The following is a 20,009-nucleotide window of genomic DNA, read 5'->3' as shown; positions in this document are numbered from 1 at the left end:
TTTTGAGATTCACCAGTGTTGTAGTGTAAATCAATAGCTTATGTGTTTTTAGTGCTGAGTAGTATTATACTATACACTAAATACCAAAGTTGATTTATCCATTCACTTGTTGATGGACATTTGAGATGTTTTCAGATCTCAGGTATTATACAATAAACATATGAACATTTGTGTACAAGTCTTTGTATGGATATTTGCTATCATTTCTCTTTTGTAAACTAGTGGGTGACATCATTGCATCACATGAATGTCAATGTCAAACATTTCTTTTAAAAGATGTATTTACTGAGGCCAGCACTAAGGTATAGCAGGTGGGACCACTACCTATGGTGCCAGCATGCCATATGGGCACTGGTTTGAGTACCGGCTGCTCCACTTCCAATCCAGCTCTCTGCTAATGTGCCTGGGAAGGCAATGGAGGATGGCCTAAGTCCTTGGGCCCCTGCACCCATGTGTGGGACCTGGAAGAAGCTCCTGGTTCCTGGCTCTGGATGGGCCAAGCTCTGTCCATTGCAGCCACTTGGGGAGTGAGCCAGTAGAAGGAAGATCTCTCTCTCTCTCTTTCTCTCTCTGTCTGAGAGAGGGAGAAAGAGTATACCATCTGCTGGTACACTCTCCAAGTGGCTGCAATGGCCATGGTGGAGCCAGGCCAAAGCCAGGATCTTTTTCCAGGTCTCCCAACTGGGTGGCAGGGGCCCAAGCACTTGGATCATTCATTGCTGCTTTTCCCAGGCCATTAGCAGGGAGCTGGATAGGATGTGGAACAATCGGGATACAAATCAGTGCCCAAATAGGATGCTGATGTTGCAAGCGGCAGCTTTACCTGCTACACCACCACACTGACCCCAATACCCAACTTATGATGAAACTACCAAACTGCTTCGTAAAGTTGTTGTACCAGTTTACATTCCTCAAGTGATGTAGGAGAGTTCCAGTAACCCCTCTCCCAATTCTTGCATTCTTGGCATAGTCAGTCATTCTCATTTTAACCATTCTGATACCTTTAATCATAGCTTTCATTTGCATTTGCCTAATCACTAATGATGTCAGGAGAATTGTTTTAAAATTTGACAAAACTGTACTTGCAGTAATACTGATATACCCATTTTTTTCTTTTGTTCTTTGATTTTTAAAAAATTTTTAGCTCCTACAAATAAAAGAGAAAATGTGGCATTTGTCTTTATGTGTCCTTTTTATATTCTTATTTGATATGCATATATCTTTTTGGTGAAGTGTATGTTTAAATATTTTGCCCATTATTTGAGTTTACTCATTTTTTTAAGATTTATTTATTCATTTGAAAGTCAGAGTAACACAGAGAGAGGAGAGGCAGAGAGAGAGTGAGGCCCTTCATCCACTGGCTCACCCCCCAAATGGCCACAATGGCCGGAGCTGAGCCAATCCAAAGCCAGGAGCCAGGAACCTCCTCCAGGTCTCCCATGCGGGTGCAGGGGCCCAAGGACTTGGGCCATACTCTACTGCTTTCCCGAGCCACAGCAGAGAGCCAGATCAGAAGTGGAGCAGCCAGGTCTTGAACCGGCGCCCATATGGGATACCAACGCTTCAGGCCAGGGTGTTAACCCACTATGCCATAGCACCGGCCCCCACTAATGGTTTTGAGAGATACTTATATATTCTGTACATAAGCCCTTTATTAAGTAAATAATTTTAAAATTTTCTCCCAGTTGAGTGCTTGTCTTTTAATTGTCATAACATTTTTAAGAAAAGATGCCTTTAATTTTGTTCAATTCCAATGTATCAATTTATTCTATGGATCACACTTTTGATATCTAAAATTTTTTTGTCTAACACGAAGTCAGGAAGAATTTTTCCAATATTCTTCTTAAGGAAGAGAAAAACACAGATTTCATGCTTTGGTTCATGAATCCTTTTGTGTTAAATTTTGAATATGCTGTGAAGCATGGATCATTTATTTGCATATGAATATTCAATTGTTCTATCATTTGTTGGGGAAAATATTGTTCTTTCTCGATTAAATTGCCTTTGCAGTTTTGTTGAGAGTCAGTTGTCCGTATGAGTCTGTTTCTGGTTTCTCTATCCCACTCTGTCAATCTAAGTGGTATCTTTACCCTAATTTCACACTGTCTTGATTACAATGGCTTTATGTGTCTTGAAACATATAGTGCTGACTCCCTGACTTGGCTTTTTTTCACAGTTGTTTTGATCATTCTAAATCCTTTGCATTTCCACAGAATCAGCTAAATTTTTTTTAAGTCTACTTGGATACATTTTAAAAATATTATTTATTTTAAAAGACAGAGTTACAGAGAGAGGTGGAGACACAGAGAGGTCTTCCAGCCACTGCAATTGCTGGAGCTGAGCCGATCTGCATTAAGGAGTCAGGAGCTTCTTACAGGTCTCCCATGCAGTTGTAGGGGCCCAAGGACTATAGCCAGGACTTGAACTGGTGCCCATATGGGATACCAGCACTGCAGGCTGGGGCCTTAACCCACTGTGCCACAGCATTGGCCCCAGCGAGTTTATTTAACTGACACATAATAATTGTATATATGTATGAGGTACAGTGTGATATTCTGATACTTGTATATAATATGTGATGATCAAATGAGGGCAATAAGCATCTCTGCCACTTTAAACATCTGTCATTTCTGTACCAACCTCACGGCTCACTAGGCTAATCCTCCGCCTGTGGCACCGGCACACCGGGTTCTAGTCCCGGTTGGGGTGCTGGATTCTGTCCCGGTTGCTCCTCTTCCAGTCCAGCTCTCTGCTGTGGCCTGGGAAGGCAGTGGAGGATGGCCCAAGTGCTTGGGCCCTGCACCCGCATGGGAGACCAGGAGAAGCACCTGGCTCCTGCCTTCGGATCGGCGCAGTGCACAGGCCGTGGCGGCCATTTGGGGGTGAACCAATGGAAGGAAGACCTTTCTCTCTGTCTCTCTCTCTCTCACTGTCTAACTCTGCCATCAAAAAAAAAAAAACACTGTCATTTCTTTGTATTGGGAACATTCAAAATCTTCTAGCTATTTTGAGATACACAGGAAATTACTGTTAACAGCAGTTACCCTGCCTTACCACAGAACTCCAGGATTTATTTCTCTGATCTAACTGTATGTTTTTGTCCATTAACCAACCTACCACTATTTCCCCCTCTCCCCTACCCTTTCCAGCCTCTGAGAAGCACAATTCTACTCTCTACAACTACTAGATCAATTTTTAAAATCTAGAACATATGAGGAAGAACATATGCATGTGTCTTGCTGTACCAAGCTTATTTTACAGATTCACCTATGATACCACAAGACACAGAATTTCATCCTTTTTTTATGGCTAACATTTTATTGTGTGTACACACACACATATACATGGATACACATATATGTGTACACACACATATATACATGGATACACATACATGTATTTCTGTATACATGTATATATATATATGTATATGTGTGTGTATACATTTCCTTTCTCCATCTATATATGGACACTTTAGGTTAATTACTAATCTTGGCAGTTGGGAGTGCAGCTACCTTTTTGACATATTGATTTTCTTTGCCTAGAGTATACACCCAGTAACAGGAATGCTGGATCAAATGGTATTTCTATTTCTAGTTTTTTGAGAAACCTTCATACTGTTTTCCACACTGATTTTATTAATTTATATTCTCACCAACAGTGTATGAGAGTTGTCTTTTCCCACATTCTCATCAGTATGTTATTTTTGTCTTTTTGATGACAGCTACTTTAATTTGAACAAGATGATAGTTCATGGATGTTTGTTTGTTTGTTTTAATTTATTTGAAAGGCAGAGTTACAGAGAGGCAGAAGCAGAGAGAGAGAGAAAGTTTTCCATCTGCTGGTTCACTCCCCAAATGACCTCAATGACTGGAGCTGGGTCAGTCCAAAGCCAGGCATCAGGATCTTCCTCTGGGTCCCCCATGCAGATGCAGGGACCCAAATACTTGAGCCATCTCCCACTGCTTTCCCAGACCATAGCAGCGAGCTGGATTGGAAGTGGAGCAGGTGGGTCTTGAACTGGTGCCCATATAGGATGCCAGAACTGCAGGCAGCAAATGGCTTTACCCACTACACCACAGCACCAGCCCTAATTCACGGTCTTGATACACGTTTCCCCAAAGATAACTGATGTTGTGCATTTTTCACATACCTATCAGTTGTTTATGTGTCCTCCTTTGAGAAGTGTGTATTCAGATCATTGCCTCTTTTACAAAATCAGATTACTTTTGTTTTTTGCTGTGAGTTCCTTATACACTTTGGATGTTAACGCCTTATCAGGTTAATAGTTTAAAAACATTTTCTCCCATTCTGTAGGTTTTGTTTTGCTTTCTATAAATTTTAAGAATCATGTATTTGGAAACACCTCTTAAATATCTAACATGGTGTAGTTTGTTTAACCAGTAACATTCCGTAGGTTTTCTAACTTCACTCTGTTGATTATTTATTCTGATGTACAGAAGCTTTTTAGTTTTATATAATCCCATTTGTCTATTTTTGCTTTAGGGGGTCATGTCCAAAATAAGTATTGAATGGTCCTGTGATTAGGATTCAGTGTTTCAGAGCCTGTGCCCTGGGGTGGTGAACTTCACACACACTTCTCAGTCCTCCCCATAGCAAATAAAATCCTCTGTAGGAGGGCAGGGTGGCTGAGTGAGCTGGGGCTGCATACTCCCTTCTTCCTTGTGAAAGGGTGGAGGCGCCTGGAGTATTTCCCCTCTCCCAAGTCAGTGAGGCAGACTAGCACAGGTTAGTTCTGGTTAAATAGGTTCTCCGGAGAGCAGGGCTTGTGAAGAAGAGAACGCTCTGGTGTAATTCAGAATGGCTCCCTTCCCTCCCCGCACAGGGGGATTTTTCTGATATTACCGTGAGAAGCACGCAGATCTTCAGGAGGTAAAGCTCACAAAACTCAGGGTCCCCCTAGAGATTGTATGTCTCAGACTTGTTCATAGTGAGCCTCCAGCAAGTTGTCGTGTAGTTCAGGTGTCCCCACCTCGTACCTGGTGTTCCTGTTCGAGAGAGGGGAGCCTGTTTTTCTGCCAAGGGTCATGTGGGTATTTATAGCATCGTTCATGGGCCGTACAAAATTATCATCTTAAAAATGAGCCTGCTATAGATGTGTTGAATTTCAAGTCCTGCTGCAGTTGCCTTGGCAGGGCCAGACCCGAGGATTTTGCTGGCCTCACACGGCCCAGGCGGGACATTCCCCACTCCTGCATGGTTCAGCTCATGGGTTTGCATAATGTCTCCTTTCTGTATTCACCTGCTGGTCTTTCTGACTTGGGGGGAAGTGGTTTGCCCTGCTGACCTCAGTTCTCTTGTGACCATAGGAAGAACAGCTGGCTTTTCAGTACATTCAGCTTTGTACTTGTCATTAGGACAGACTGGTGATTTCCAAGATTTTACATGCTGGACCAGAAACCAGAGGTCTGATACTTCCTTTACAGAAGGTTTAAAACTACAGTGTCAATTTCTCTCATGATTTCATGGCTACTCACAACATCTGTTTTATTTCCATAATTGTAGCTTCTGGATAAGTGGCACTGTTTTTTCCTAAGTGGTCACATACATGAGCGCAAAGCTGTTTATTGTTTTTTGGTTTTTTTTTTTTTTTGCCTTTTTAATGGCTACAAGATCTGTAGCAATGTCCAAATGTCCAATATTTATTTCCTGATATCAGTGCTTTTTGACTGCTCTTCTTTGGTCTCAATCTTCAAAGAGGTTTTACCCATAAAGCCACTGCCTGCAGTGCTAGCATCCCATAGGGGTGCTGATTCGAGTGATAGCTGTTCCACTTCCAATCCAGCTCTCTGCTATGGCCTGGGAAAACAGTAGAAGATGGCCCAAGTCCTTGGGCCCCTGCACCCATGTGGGAGACCCAGAAGAAGCTCCTGGCTTCAGATCAGCACAGCTCCGGCTGTTGCGGCCATCTGGGGAGTGAACCAGCAGATAGAAGGCCTCTCTCTGCCTCTCCTTCTTTCTCTGTGTAACTCTTTCAAGTAAATAATAAATAAATCTTTAAAAAAAAAAAAGAGGCTTTTTATTACCTGCAAATAAACAGTTTTTTGCCTCGTTAATTTTCTCCATTGTGTGTTTATTGATTTCTGTTCATATCTTTATTGTTTCTTACTGCACTCATGGGGTTTATTTTGCTCTTCTTGTAGGAACTTGGATTGTCAATTCAAGGCTCTCCCTCATTCCCACATGGGCATGTCGTGTTACAAATTTCACCCACAGTGCTGTCTTAGCTGCATTCCATATGGCTTGATATGTTGTGTGTTTTCAACCAGTTCTAAGTACTTTTTTATTTCCTCTGAGACTTCTCTTTGAGCCATGGGATATTAAGACTGGGTTGTTTAAATTCCATCTGTTTAGATATTTTCCTGTTGTCTTTATTAATTTTTAGTTTGATTCTGCTATGGTCAGAGGACAAATTCTTTATGATTTCCATTGTTTTGTATTAGTTGAAGTTTATGTTATAGTCCAGTTTTTGACCTATCTTGATAAATATTTCATTAACACTAGGAAAAAATATATATTCTTCTGTTGTTGTGGGAGAGTTGTTAAATCTTTGTCAGTCAGATCCTGTTGATTGACTAGGCTGTTCACACATCCTCTGTCCTTGCTTATTTTGTGTCTGGTAGCTCTTTGAGTTGGCAAGAGGAAGGTGCTGAGGTTCACAATTGTAATTTTGTTTGTCTATTTCTCTCCCTTCGGTTCTGTCAGTCTTTGATTCACACATGCACACACATTTAGAAACACTGAATGTCTACCTGATATATTGCTCTCCTTATGAGGCAAATTTGCTTTGCCTCAAAGTCTGTTTTATTAGATAATAAGCCTTTCATTTGTATAATATATATTTTAAAATAATTTTACTTGAATCTACATATACCATGGTTGAATTTTCTTATAAGCAGCATATAGTTTAAGCATATTCTTTTATCCACTCTGCAAATATGTCTTTTGATTAATGTAATTAGATCATTCAATTTAAAGTAATTATCATTATGTTGGCATTTACTTCTGTTATTTTATGATTTTTCTGGTCTCATTCCTCTGTTTCCCTTTTCTTGTTTGCTCTTTTCTCTTCAAGTTAGTTGAACTTTTAAAAAATTCTATCTTGATTTATTTATAGTGTTTTTGAGTCCAGCCCTTTGTAGAGTTTTCATAATGGTTTCTCTGGGCATGACAGCATATATATGTGATTTATAACAGTCTACCAGCTTCAACTTTTTACTATCCTGAGGGAAATGTGGAAACCTTGCTTCAATTTAGGTCCCTTTAATTTTGCTAGTATTAAATATCTTTGTCTTAAATGTCAGGTGGTGTTATAACATTTGTTTCAAATGTCAAATATTATTTATAAATCTCATGAAGAAACAGGTCTATTATATCTACCTATATTTTGCTCTCTCTTCGTTCTCCAGATATGCCAAGATTCCAGCTTTAAGTTTTGTGGTTTTTTGTTTGTTTGTTTGTTTGTTTTGCAAGGTCAGTGCTGTAGCATATCAGGATAAGCCTCCGCCTATGGGGTTAGCATCCCATCTGGGTGCCAGTTCATGTCCTGGCTGCTTCACTTCCAATCTAACTCCATGCTAATGTGCCTGGGAAAGCAGCAGAAGATGGCCCAGGTGCTTGAGACCCTGAACCCATGTGGGAGACCCAGGGGAAGCTCCTGGCTTGGGCTTGGCCCAGTCCCAGCCATTGTAGCCACTTGGGGAGTGAACCAGCAGATGAAAGATCTCTCTCTTCGTCTATCTTTCTTTCTCCTTCTCTCTCTGTCTCTTTGCCTTTCAAATAAATAAATCATTTTTAAAATAAAAAATATTTCTTTTGCTTGAAAAACTTCCTGTAGCCAAGCTAGAAGAGCAAAACTTCCAGTAATAATTTATTTTTTATTTATCTGAGAATATTTTTATTTTGCCCTCATTCACGAAGGATAGTTTCATGAAATATAAAACTTATAGTTGACAGTTATTTTCTTTCCACCCTGGAAATACTGTGCCACTTTTTTCCCTAGCCATCTTGGTTTTGGGTGAGAGACCTCTGTCAAATTTGCTATTGAAGCAGAGCCATTTCTTTCTGGATGTTTTAAGGATGTTTTTCTCTAATTTTCAGACTGTTAACTATCTTACATGGATTTCTTTGGGTTTATTCTGTTCGGAATTGACTCAGCTATATAAATCTGTATGATTGTGAATTGCACTGGCTTTGGAATTCTCAGCTATTATTCATGTAGTTTTTCAGTCTCCTTTCTTTTCCCTCTCTCTTCTTGTTAGACCTTTTGTTATTGTCCCACATGTCCCTGTGGCTCTGTTAATTTTGTTTTATTTTTTCCTGTTATTTACATTGGCTTAATTCTGTTGTTCTAATCTCAAGTTCACTGATATTATCCTCTTATTTCCACTCAATAATTGAGCGCATTCCATGAGACTTTTTATATTTTGTTACTGTATTGTTCAGTTCTAAGATTTCCACTTGGAAATTTTTTGTAATTCCTACTTATTTGCTTAGATTTTTTTCTTTGTTCATTTGTCTCAAGAGAATCTATAATTGGCTATTGAAGCATTGTTATGACAGCTCCTTTAAAAAGCCTTGTCAGATAATTCTGACATCTGATTCATCTCAATGTTGGCATCATTTGATTGGCTTTTCTCAAATTGTGATTTTCTTATTTCTTAATATGATGGGTGATTTAAAAAAAACAACAACTATATCCTGGGCACTTGTCTATTATGTTACAAGACTCTAGATCCTATTTAAAATCTTTTATTTTAGTTGGCAACTGCCCTGTTTAAATTTAGCATTTGAGACTTGCCCTATTTTTGTGGGGTTTTGCTTCAACAGGAGTTCAGTTTTCGGAGCCTTTTTGGCATTGGTTTTGTCTTCTTTGTTAATCTGATGCCACTTTGGCTTCTGCTGGTCTCTGGTGGTGCTGCCTGAAGGAGCAGAAGGGGTTCCCTCTACACAGGCTACCGGGAGTCTAGGGCGCCTCTACTGCTATCTCTCAGTGTCCCTTTGTCATTGGCCCCCAGGGACAGGAGTCCTCTGGAGTGGGCCACTTGCTGTAGCTGAGCCCTTCCTGCCCACTCTGCCCTCCCATTCTGGTGTCTCTGAGGGGAGGAAAGTGTGAGGCCTGCTGGGACTAAGAGAGCCTTCCCAGACTGAGTCACTTGTGGCTACCCTTCTGTCTACCCACTAACCCAAGTAAACCTGTTTTTCTAGTATATTCCACGTTTCATAGCTAAACGTCTGTTTCACTTGGGCACGCCTATGTACCTGGTGAGTTTTTACAGCTATTCTTGTCAAGGTGAGCTGTCAGTATAGCCGGGGTCAGGAGTTCACTCTCTTTTTTGTGGGTGTTGTTTCCAATTTATTCATTGGTGGAGCTCCTAGGGGTGGGGGGTTAACAGAATACTGAGAAGCCACACCTAGCACTACCTCATTTGGCCTCACTGGTGCTGGGTGAGGGTGGGGACTCAGTTGTCCTGTAGGCCCAGCTGACACCGTGGGGAGGACCACAGTGGGTATTAGTCCAGGTTCACTCTCTCTCATTTGCTCCCCTCTCATCAAGCCTCACTCACACCAGGGAGAGGGGAAGTGGGAAGTTGCAGGTCCTCAACTCTCACTTCCTTTTTCATTTTCACCGATGCTGGGTGTTTGTGGAAGCTCAGCTCCTTGCAGAGCCCTGCTGACGTGAGGACTCTGGTAAACCATGCAGGCGACTAGACTGGTCTTGCTTTGCCTTGGTAAGCCTCGGTGTTGGCAGGTAGGAGTATCCATGGACAGCACCCGGGCCGGAGAATCAGTGTACTGCTTACTTCCATTGGAGGGAGGAGGGAAGATCAGCTTCCCAATCAGATGCTACCCTAGCACAGGAATAGGAGCAAAATCTGCTTTTGCCTGGTGGAGAATAAAGACTCAGCTTGGGGTTCATAACTTTCTTGGATCTATGAGTTTATGGTTTTAATCCAATTTGGAAAATTTCTGACTATTGCCTCAATTATATGTTTATTGGGTTGCTTAAATCTTCCCACAGTTCACTAATGTATTCTTAAATGTGTTTTTGTTTGAATTCTTTCTTCTCCATGTTACATTTTGTATAGTTTCTATGGCTGCCTTCCAGTTCACTCATCTTTGGTTCTGTAATTTTGGATCCACTGTTTAGCTGATGTATTTTTCATTTTTCACATTGTATTTTTTCATCTCATACCTTGTATTTTTCAAAAATTCTATAAGTTTATTTTATGACTAATCCATTCCTTCCCTTCCATGTCTCCCCCCTTTTGGACATATCAAATATGGTTACAGTAACTATTCTCATGTTTAAATTTTTTAGTTTGCTTTTTCTTCTCATTATGGGTCATTATGAGTTTTCCTGCTTTTTGAATGCCTGGTAATATCTGGTCGAGTCCTATACACTGTCAATTTTACTTTGTAGTAGTGAATAATTATTTTTTTAATAATTATTCTTGGGGTTTGTTCTGGGATGCAGTTAAATGATATGGAAAAAAAATTTGATCCTTCAGACTGTATGTTTAGGATTTGCTAGGAGAACTGGAGCAATGGTTTGTTTTTCCTACTACTAAGGCAAGACACTCTTGTACAGTCTACCCAATGCCCAAAGGGTTGTGAAATTTTGCAGTCTAGCTAACGGGAGTAATCACTACTCCCAGTCCTGTGTGAGCACAGAGCACTGTTCCCTCCAATCTTTCTGGATGGTTTATTCCCCAGAAGCAGGTACTTTCCTCAGGCAAATCAATACAAGCACAGCTCGATACTCTGGTTTGTCCTGGTACCCGCTTCCCTTAAAGTGACTCCTCAGGACATAAAATATGACCAAAAAACCACACACTCTCTAGAAGGGCATTCTTAAGATGCACATCCTCAGGCCAAGATTGGAAAATAGAATTTTATTTACATTCTCTCATTAGCCTATATGAAAGAATTGCTTTATCAGGAGGTCTCATGGTTATGCAATACAAGAAGTCAGGAGACAATTACCTAACATCTGAAATTTCTGAGAGTTTCCCACAAAAGTCTATACCCAACAACAGTGAACAAACTTCGCATGTGAATCTCTTGGGATCCTTGTTAAAAACATAGATTTGACAAAATGTTGATAATTACTGAATTTGAGCGATGGTGCATGGGGATCCATATACTTTTGAACTTTTGTGTATGTCTGGAGTTTCCCATAATCAAGATTTTAGAAAAAAACTGAGATACATTCATTGAGATTCCTGTGCCTCTATGCCCACAGCCTGATTGAGTAACTCAGAAATGGAACCCAGGAGTTTGGGTTTAGAAGCACCTAGCTCAGGATGTCCTTGGACCGTACCTTGAGAAACACTGGTACGCTCATGCTGAGTGATTCATTTCTTCAACTTAGTTCCCTTTGCACTTGGATGTTTTCCCAACTAAGGTGATGCCCACAGGTATCTACCTTGTAGTGAACACACCCTTCTCTGCCCATCAAGCTCTTACCTGAACAGCTTCCGGAGGAAGGGGATCCTTGCAACCAAAATTATAGGAATGAAACTCTCCTCCAGTCAAAGAAGCAAGCTCTTTCAAAAATGTATTTGCTATTTCATCGTGGTAATTGAAGGAGATGGCATAAATAGGAATTTTCTGAAAAACTCTGACTTGATCCATGACCATTTCAGGTGGCTGAAATAGGTTTGTGAGCAAGAAAATGGGGGATGGAAAGAGAGAGAAAGGAAAGAAAAACAAGACATGAAGATCTTTAATTTTTTGCTACAGATCATAAAATTCTCATATAGTAGTTCATTATACAGTGGTGACCGGCTTCTTATAAATGTGTCAATTCAATTCAACAAACAAAGCACACTTTGGCAAGCAGGGAGAGTACAAAGACCAGTAAGACATGGCCATTGCCTTCTGAGAGTTCAGGCTTTGGTGGAAAAAGGAAGTTAGGAGAGATTTGGCTAACCAAAGCATTCCACGGCAGGTATACCTAAGCTTAGAGTCTAGGCTTCTCAAATGCTGCGCTATGCTTTAGACCACTTATAGTACTGGGGTCAGAAGCCATGGGCAGAACATCTGGGCACTAGGATTCTGGAGAGTAGGGTCTCTGAGTTTTCAATATGGCTTTCAATGCATCCCCCACACAAAGAGGAATTTCTACCTTCTGACATGCTATAAACAGGTTGCTTCCCACAGAGAACAAGCAAAGAGACTTTTATTAAGCATCCTTCTATGTGCTGGACATTCCTGTTCGGACCCTAATCTCTTGCTTAATCCTGACAACTATCTTGTGAGGTAGTGACGGAAAGATTGCTAATTACCTATCTAGCAACCATTGCTCTCCTCCTTTTTTATTATCAAAGCCCTGGTTTTCTTCTCACGGCAGCAATTGCCAGTTAAAAACACAAATAAACACCAACAGATGCGTGTAAAACCCACCATTTGAGATACTCTGGCAGCTAGTGGTGGCCTTGTGATCTAGTCTTGGCTAGTTAAGACATAGGCAGAAAGGCTCAGGAGAGGGATTCTGTTTCACCAAAGACTAGATCTACCAGTAAAAGACTAATGTCCTTCTCCCTCTCCCTCTCCCTCTCCTTCTCCCTCTCCCTTCCTGGAAGCAGACACACTACTTGGAGGTCCAGCAGCCCTCATGACTAAGAGAATGGAAGTCATATATAAAGATGGTGGAGCACAAAGTAAAAGGAAACCCATGTTCTTGGAGACATTCTTGAATACCTGTATAACCTAGACTAATATAACCTAGACTAATTACCACTGTATAACCTAGACTAATTACCACTGTATGACCTAGAGTAATTACCACTGTGCTTCCTATTCACATAAACATAAAGCTTTCATTTGTTTCAGCCATCTGATGTCTGCTCTTCTGCTTTTCCCCTGGAATATGCAACTCTTATCAACTTATAGAATGCACAAGAGAAGCTCAGAAAAAATATATATGTCCAGGGTTACTGGAAAACTGAATGCAATCCTGATTTCTGGTACTAGAATCGATGCCAGATGAGTAAAGACTGTCTCTTGGTAGGGATCAACTCTCTGGGAAGATGAACTCCCCTGCCACCCCTTCTCCTCTATGCCCTACCACAGCCCAGCTGGGAAGAAACTGCTTCTGATTCTTCTGCCCCACCTACCTCTGTGGGTTTCAGGGCTGGGAGATCCTCTTCATGGACCCAACTTGCTGGCTCCTTTAGCTAGTTCCTACCCTTTGACCTTTAACCTTTCCTCATATATTACTCCAAGGCAGAGTGATCAAAGAGAAAGAGGGCTCTGGGCTCATCACAAGTGAGCATTGTGCATTTCTCTCTCTCTCTCTCTCTCTCTCTCTCTCTCTCTCTCTCACACACACACACACACACACACACACACACACACACTCTGCCTAGAGAAGTCAACAGTTAAATGGTCCTCAAGGATCTGGTCTCAACCCAGCCATCACTTACACACAGCCTTGTTCTCCGTGGCTGCAGTCCCAAGCCTATTCCTGCCCACGAGTTCATGATTACCACTACTTCCTCTGTCTCTCCTCTCTCTTCTCACTGTCAACTAGTTTCCTACTAAACACCAACCCAAACAGCTGGTCAGCTGAAGAGCTGACCCCTCTGTCTTGTCAACTGCAAGGAGACAGCAAAACCCTTTACTGCTGCCTCTCTTCCTTCAACTCAGCTTCCATCTCTGGGCTCCTAGTACTTACCAGGCACTAAGATCTCTGCTTGTGTCTCTCGTTGGCTCCCTGCTACAATGCTTTGAGGTTGATACTATCATTAGTCCCATTTTGTACCAGGGACTTCTGTCCACTGCCCATCTCCTTCATATACAAGACTATATTTTCTTGGTTTGATAGACACAGTGCCAGCCACAAACTACTCCTATACTGACTTACAGGTGAGCTATTTGGGAAAGGAAAGAAACACTGATTTAGTACCGACTGTGTGGGTACCACACATCTAGGGATGAGAGTCTATCTATAGAGCAATTTCCATCACTCTACACAGTTAAATTTCCATCACTTGCACCCAGCCCAGGTAGCCCCTTGTGCTAAGCCTGCATGATATTCCAGTGCCCCCATGTGGCATGGGAGAGCTGGACAGAGGGTGGGGTGCCCCTTGACTGCAGAGAGAGCTCCATCCCTGTGATGGGAAAGAGCCATTCCTTTGCTCCCACACTCCAGGGAGTCCTTCCAATGGCTCACATCCCCCAAAATTGAAAGGCAGCAGCCACGGCAGCACCAAGTTGAAGTAAACACCTCATCCCCCAGCCTGACCAATCCTGACCATTCCCTTCCACTTACTCCAGGAGCTCGTGTAGGCTGTAGTGGGGAGAGCCCACTGCCTGTCTAGCTCCTGTGCAACAGCAAGGCAGGCTTTCTCAGCCCTGGCACCCGTGGCACACACCTTACAAAGGCTGCCAGCTCCCTCAGGCCCTAAGAGGAGGGCCAGCAGCACAGCTGAATGACTCTCCTTGGTCCCCTCCTCTCTGAGTCTGTACAGGCGGTACACCTTCCAGCACAAACAGCAACCGGGGGCAACAAGCAAGGCAGGGCCCTGGTTCTCCTGGCTGCCTGAAGCTGATTACCTGTGCCTTTGCCATCTCCCAGCCCTCCCACACCTCCTGCTCAGCTTCATCCTCTGGTTTAATACAGAAGGGTGCAGATGTCTGTATTGCATCCATTTTCTTGGTTTCTGCCGGGGCAAGCCCCTAACTTTGAAGAAGTCCTCAATGACCACAGCCAAAGCTGGGCTGGTGTCTTCCTGCGAGGCCCCCCTGTGGCAGTCCACCGTTAAGAGACGCCCGCTAGTGGATAGCTGCCCACTGTGTATCTGTCTCCTTTTTAATGAAGACTCTTTCTCAGAACCCCTTTAACTCGATTCATTTTAAGGGTTTATCTCGATTTTAAATGCTACCCTGGACACCTAACAATCCAGCAATGAGTTGGTGTCCACACATCTTTGTGGGTTCTTCCAAGTACAAAGCACTGTTGAATATGTGAAACGTTAACATTGGCCTAAGAAATTCAGGCAGTGAGAATAAAAAAACTAATGGGATTGAGAGGCACACTTTAATATCTTCTACATAAAAATGAACATCAAACATCAGAGTCCCTTTGCTCTTTTGAAAAACTCTGAGGAATAACACAAAACAAATAGACTATTTGTGTGAAAAAAAGCAAATATGAATACAAAAATTCTCAAGATTTGATAAATTATGTCACGGGTAGTTTGAATATTCTGATGCCAACTGTTATCTATACCCTGGGTTCTCCGGTTTAAGTGAACACAGACCTGTAAGAATCTGGTGAAATCTTCGGATCTTCTCTCCACAGAAATGTGAGTGTACTTTGTACAATCTGTTGGGAAACTCCAAACCCTCGCAAGTCCCTGACAGGCAGTAGATCAGGAGTCCTCAAAATGCTGCCGGCAGGAGTATTCTATGGTCTGTCCTCTTTTTTTTTTTTTTTTTTTGGGGGGGGGCAGGGGGACACTATTTGGTAGCATCGATCAATACCATTTGGGGGGCAGATGTTTAACCTAGCAGTTAAGACATCCATATCCCACACCGGAGTACCTGGGTTCAAAAAGCAGCTCTGGCCCCTAACTCCACCTTCCTGCTAATTTGAGCACTGAAAGGTGGCCCTGATGGCTCAAAGTAATTGGGTTCCTGCCACCCATGTGAGATGTGGCTCAAGTTCCCTGCTGTTGGCTTTGGCCCAGCCCATCACCAGCCTTTGTGGGAATTTGGGGAGTGAACCTGCAGATGAGAGTGCCCTCTCTCTCTCCCCACCCTCTTCCCCTCTGCCTTCAAAATAAAAATTTTTAAATATGTACCTTTTGACTGAGTCCACTTCTCGAAATTTATACTATGTATGCGCAAAATGAATTAAGTATACAATACCTTTTACAATATTCAGTATAATGGAAAGATTGGAAACAGCCTAAATGCCCATCTCCATGAGCCTGGTTAAATAAATGATGGATTAGCCATGTAATGAAACCATGAAAAGAACAAGGAAGCCCTTTATGAAATGATATGATGCAATCTATACTGTTTTATGAATAGAGGTACAGAATCATGTGCTAATATTTGTATTTTTTAAAAGATCAAATTTATATAAGTATACTTCTACGTACATAACAAAGTATTTCTGGAAGGAGGTTTTAAGAAATTAGAAATATCAATTGCCTCCTAGCTGGTACAGGGATGAGAAGAAGGATTTCCTTTATATGCTTTTTGTATCTTTATAGTTCACACTGTAAATGTATTACTATACAAAGTTAATACTTATAGAAGCCTTATTGAACCCATATAGTGGAAAATGATGCAGTCATAGAGAATGATGCTTTTCACTTTCTCTTTAAAAAATGTGACATATTAGATGAAAAAATTCAAAACAAAATTGAATTATGGGGGCCAGCACTGTGGTGCAGTCGGTTAATGCCTTGGCCTGAAGTGCTGGCATCCCATATGGGCACCAGTTTGAGACCCGGCTGCTCCACTTCCAATCCAGCTCTCTGCTGTGGCCTGGGAAAGCAGTAGAAGATGGCCCAAGTCCTTGAGCCCCTGCACCCTTGTGGGAGACCCAGAAGAAGCTCCTGGATCCTGGCTTTGGATCAGCGCAGCTCCAGCCATTGTGGCCAACTGGGGAGTGAACCAGCAGATGGAAGACCTCTCTCTCTGTGTGTGTCTGTTTCTCCTCTCTCTGTGTATCTCTGACTTTCAAATAAATAAATAAATCTTTATTTAAAAATTGAATTATGAGGCCGGCGCCGTGGCTCAACAGGCTAATCCTCTGCCTAGCGGCGCCGGCACACCGGGTTCTAGTCCTGGTCGGGGTGCCAGATTCTGTCCCGGTTGCCCCTCTTCCAGGCCAGCTCTCTGGTATGGCCTAGGAGTGCAGTGGAGGATGGCCCAAGTGCTTGGGCCCTGCACCCCATGGGAGACCAGGAGAAGCACCTGGCTCCTGCCTTCGGATCAGCGCGGTGCGCCGGCCGCAGCACTGCGGCCATTGGAGGGTGAACCAATGGCAAAGGAAAACCTTTCTCTCTGTCTCTCTCTCTCTCACTGTCCACTCTGCCTGTCAAAATTTTTTTTAAAAAATTGAATTATGAGTATTTTTCTTCTTTATGCTTTTTCTAAACTGCCTGTAGTATAAGCAATTTTTAAAAAAGATTTATTTTATTTAATTGAACGAGTTACAGAGAGAGGCAGAGACACAGAGAGAGAGATCTTCCATCTACTGGTTAACTCCCCAAGTGGCCGCAATGGCCAGAGCTGAACTGATCTGAAGCCAGGAGCCAGGAGCTTCTTCTGGGTCTCGCAAGCACTTGGGCCATCATTGGCTGCTTTCCCAGGCCATGGCAGAGAGCTGAATCAGAAGTGGAGCAGGGGCCAGCGCTCTGGTATAGCAGGTAAAGCCGCTGCCTACAGTGCTGACATCCCATATGGGCACCGGTTCTAGTCCCAGCTGCTCCACTTCTGATCCAGCTCTCTGCTGTGGCCTGGGAAAGCAGAAGAAGATGGCCCAAGTCCTTGGGCCCCTGCACCCATGTGGGAGACCCGAAAGAAGCTCCTGGCTCCCGGCTTCGGATCAGCGCAACTCCAGCCATTGCAGCCAATTGGGGAGTGAACCAGTGGATGGAAGACCCCCCCCCCCCCGCCTTTCCTTCTCTTTCTGTGTAACTATGACCTTGAAGTAAATAAATCTTTAAAAAGAAGAAGAAGAAGAGGAGGAAGAAGAGGAGGAAGAAGAGGAGGAAGAAGAGGAGGAGGAGGAGGAAGAAGAGGAAGAAGAGGAGGAAGAAGAGGAGGAAGAAGAGGAGGAAGAAGAGGAGGAAGAAGAGGAAGAAGAAGAGGAAGAAGAGGAAGAAGAAGAGGAAGAAGAGGAAGAAGAAGAGGAAGAAGAGGAAGAAGAAGAGGAAGAAGAAGAGGAAGAAGAAGAGGAAGAAGAAGAGGAAGAAGAAGAGGAAGAAGAAGAGGAAGAAGAAGAGGAAGAAGAAGAAGAAGAGCAGCTGGGACACAAACTGGAGCCCACACGGGACGCTGGTGCTGCCAGCCAGGACTTTAACCTACTACGCTACAGCATTGGCCCCAAGCAATTTTTAAAAACCAGTAAGAGTTGATTAAAAAGAAATAGATTTCCTGCACACCAGATGGCTCTTTTTTAAAAAAGATTTATTTATTTATTTGAAAGATAGAGTTACAGGGAGGCAGAGGCAGAGAGAGAGAGAGAGAGAGAGAGAGGCCTTCGACCCACTGGCTCACTCCCCAAATGGCCACAATGGCCGGAGCTGGGCTGATCTGAAACCAGGAGCCAGGAGTTTCTTTCAGGTATTCCACGTGGGTGCAGGGGCCCAAGGACTTGGGTCACCTTCTACTGCTTTCCTAGGCCATAGCAGAGTTGGATGGGAAGTGGAGCAGCTGGGACTTGAACCGGTGCCCATATGGGATGCTGGAAATGCAGGCGGCAGCTTTACCCACTATGCCACAGTGCTGGTCTCATCAGATGGCTCTTTTTTTAAAAAAAAAAAAGACTAATTCATTATTTATTTGAAAGGCAGAGTTACAGAGAGGCAGAAGGAGAGAGACAAAGAGAGGTCTTCCATCCACTGGTTCACTCCCCAAATGGCCACAACAGCCAAAGCTGGGCCGATCTGAAGCCAGGAGCTACGAGTTTCTTCTGGGTCTCCCATGCAGGTTCAGGGGCCCAATGATTTGGGCCATGTTCTGCTGCTTTTCCAGGCCATGGCAGAGAGCTGGATTGGAAGTGGAGCAGCCAGATCTTGAACCAGCACCCATAATGGATGCCAGAACTGCAGGCAGCAGCTTTACCCATTATGCCACAGTACTGATCCCACCAGATAGCTCTTAAACTGGAATCTCTAGCCCACATCTTTCCCAAACTCTAGCCTCACCTGGATGGGTGGGGAGGCCTTCAAAAAGTTCATGGAGGGCCCAGCTCTGCGGCATAGCCAGTAAAGCCACCATCTGCACTGCCAGCATCTGATATGGGCACCAGTTCAAGTCCCCGCTGCTCCACTTCCAATCCAGCTCTCTGCTATGGCCTGGGAAAGCAGAAGATGGCCCAAGTCCTTGGGCATCTGCACTCACATGGGAGACCTAGAAGAAGCTCCTGGCTTCAGATCAGTGCAGCTCCAGCCATTGCAGCCATTTGGGGAGTGAACCAGCAGATGGAAGATCTCTCTCTCTCTCTCTCTCTCTCTCTCTCTCTCTCTCTCTCCTTCTCTCTCTCCCTCTCCTTCTGCCTCTCTGTAACTCTGCCTTTCAAATAAATAAACACATCTTTAAAACAAACCAACAAAGGTTCATGGAAAATGTGTATCATAAAAAGATGATGTGTGGATTTCAGTTTCTTGCACCAAAATAAACCTATCTTTTAATTCCTCTTATCCACAAATTTTGAAGTCCTCAAATATCCAAGGGCTTCTGGATACCCATCTACAACAGTTGCATAAACTCAGCTTCCTCCATCAGCAATCCCTAAGCTTGCTCCTTCTTAACCTGAAATTTCTATCAGTTAATAATTAATTACCAGACACCAGTCACCTGCCTGCCTTCTGCACTGCTTCCACGTTCTCCTCTCCTGGTACTTCCTGCTCCCCAGCTGGTCACCACATCTTGGTGATGCTACTTTTCCTGGCCCATCCCTGAAGACGGTGCCCTCCTCCCTGTTCCACTGCTGCTGCCCAAGGCTGGGCCCGCCCCAGCCCTCATCAAGGGCCCAGCAGCAGGTGCTCCCAGCACCAGCCCTCCCTTGGCTCTACTGAGGCCCCTTTCTAACATACAGATGGATGAGTCCATCTGCCTCTGAGAGTTCCCCATAGCAGGGATGACTTCCTTTCTTTTTTTGAAAAAAAAAATTTATGTATTGTGTCAGAGAGAAAGCAAGAGAGACAGAAAGAGAGAGGTCTTCCATTCACTGGTTCACTCCCCAAATGGCTGCAATAAGCAGGGCTGGGCCAGACTGAACCCAGGAGCCCAGGACT

General features: G+C 43.3%; 1 protein-coding gene across 1 annotated transcript in view; it reads right to left on the bottom strand.

Annotated features, from left to right (window-relative positions):
* The window catches only part of VWA3B (von Willebrand factor A domain containing 3B), a 249,346-nt gene that overhangs the window by 110,359 nt on the left and 118,978 nt on the right, over positions 1-20,009 (bottom strand). Inside the window, exon 13 of the mRNA XM_062208881.1 lies at positions 11,491-11,673. Coding sequence (XP_062064865.1) covers positions 11,491-11,673 — 183 coding nt within the window. The remainder of the gene's footprint in view (positions 1-11,490; positions 11,674-20,009) is intronic.

The sequence above is a fragment of the Lepus europaeus genome, chromosome 13, assembly GCF_033115175.1.
Source record: "Lepus europaeus isolate LE1 chromosome 13, mLepTim1.pri, whole genome shotgun sequence".
NCBI lineage: Eukaryota > Metazoa > Chordata > Mammalia > Lagomorpha > Leporidae > Lepus > Lepus europaeus.
The sequence above is the reverse complement of the archived record's forward strand: the minus strand, read 5'-3'. Positions and strand labels throughout refer to the sequence as shown.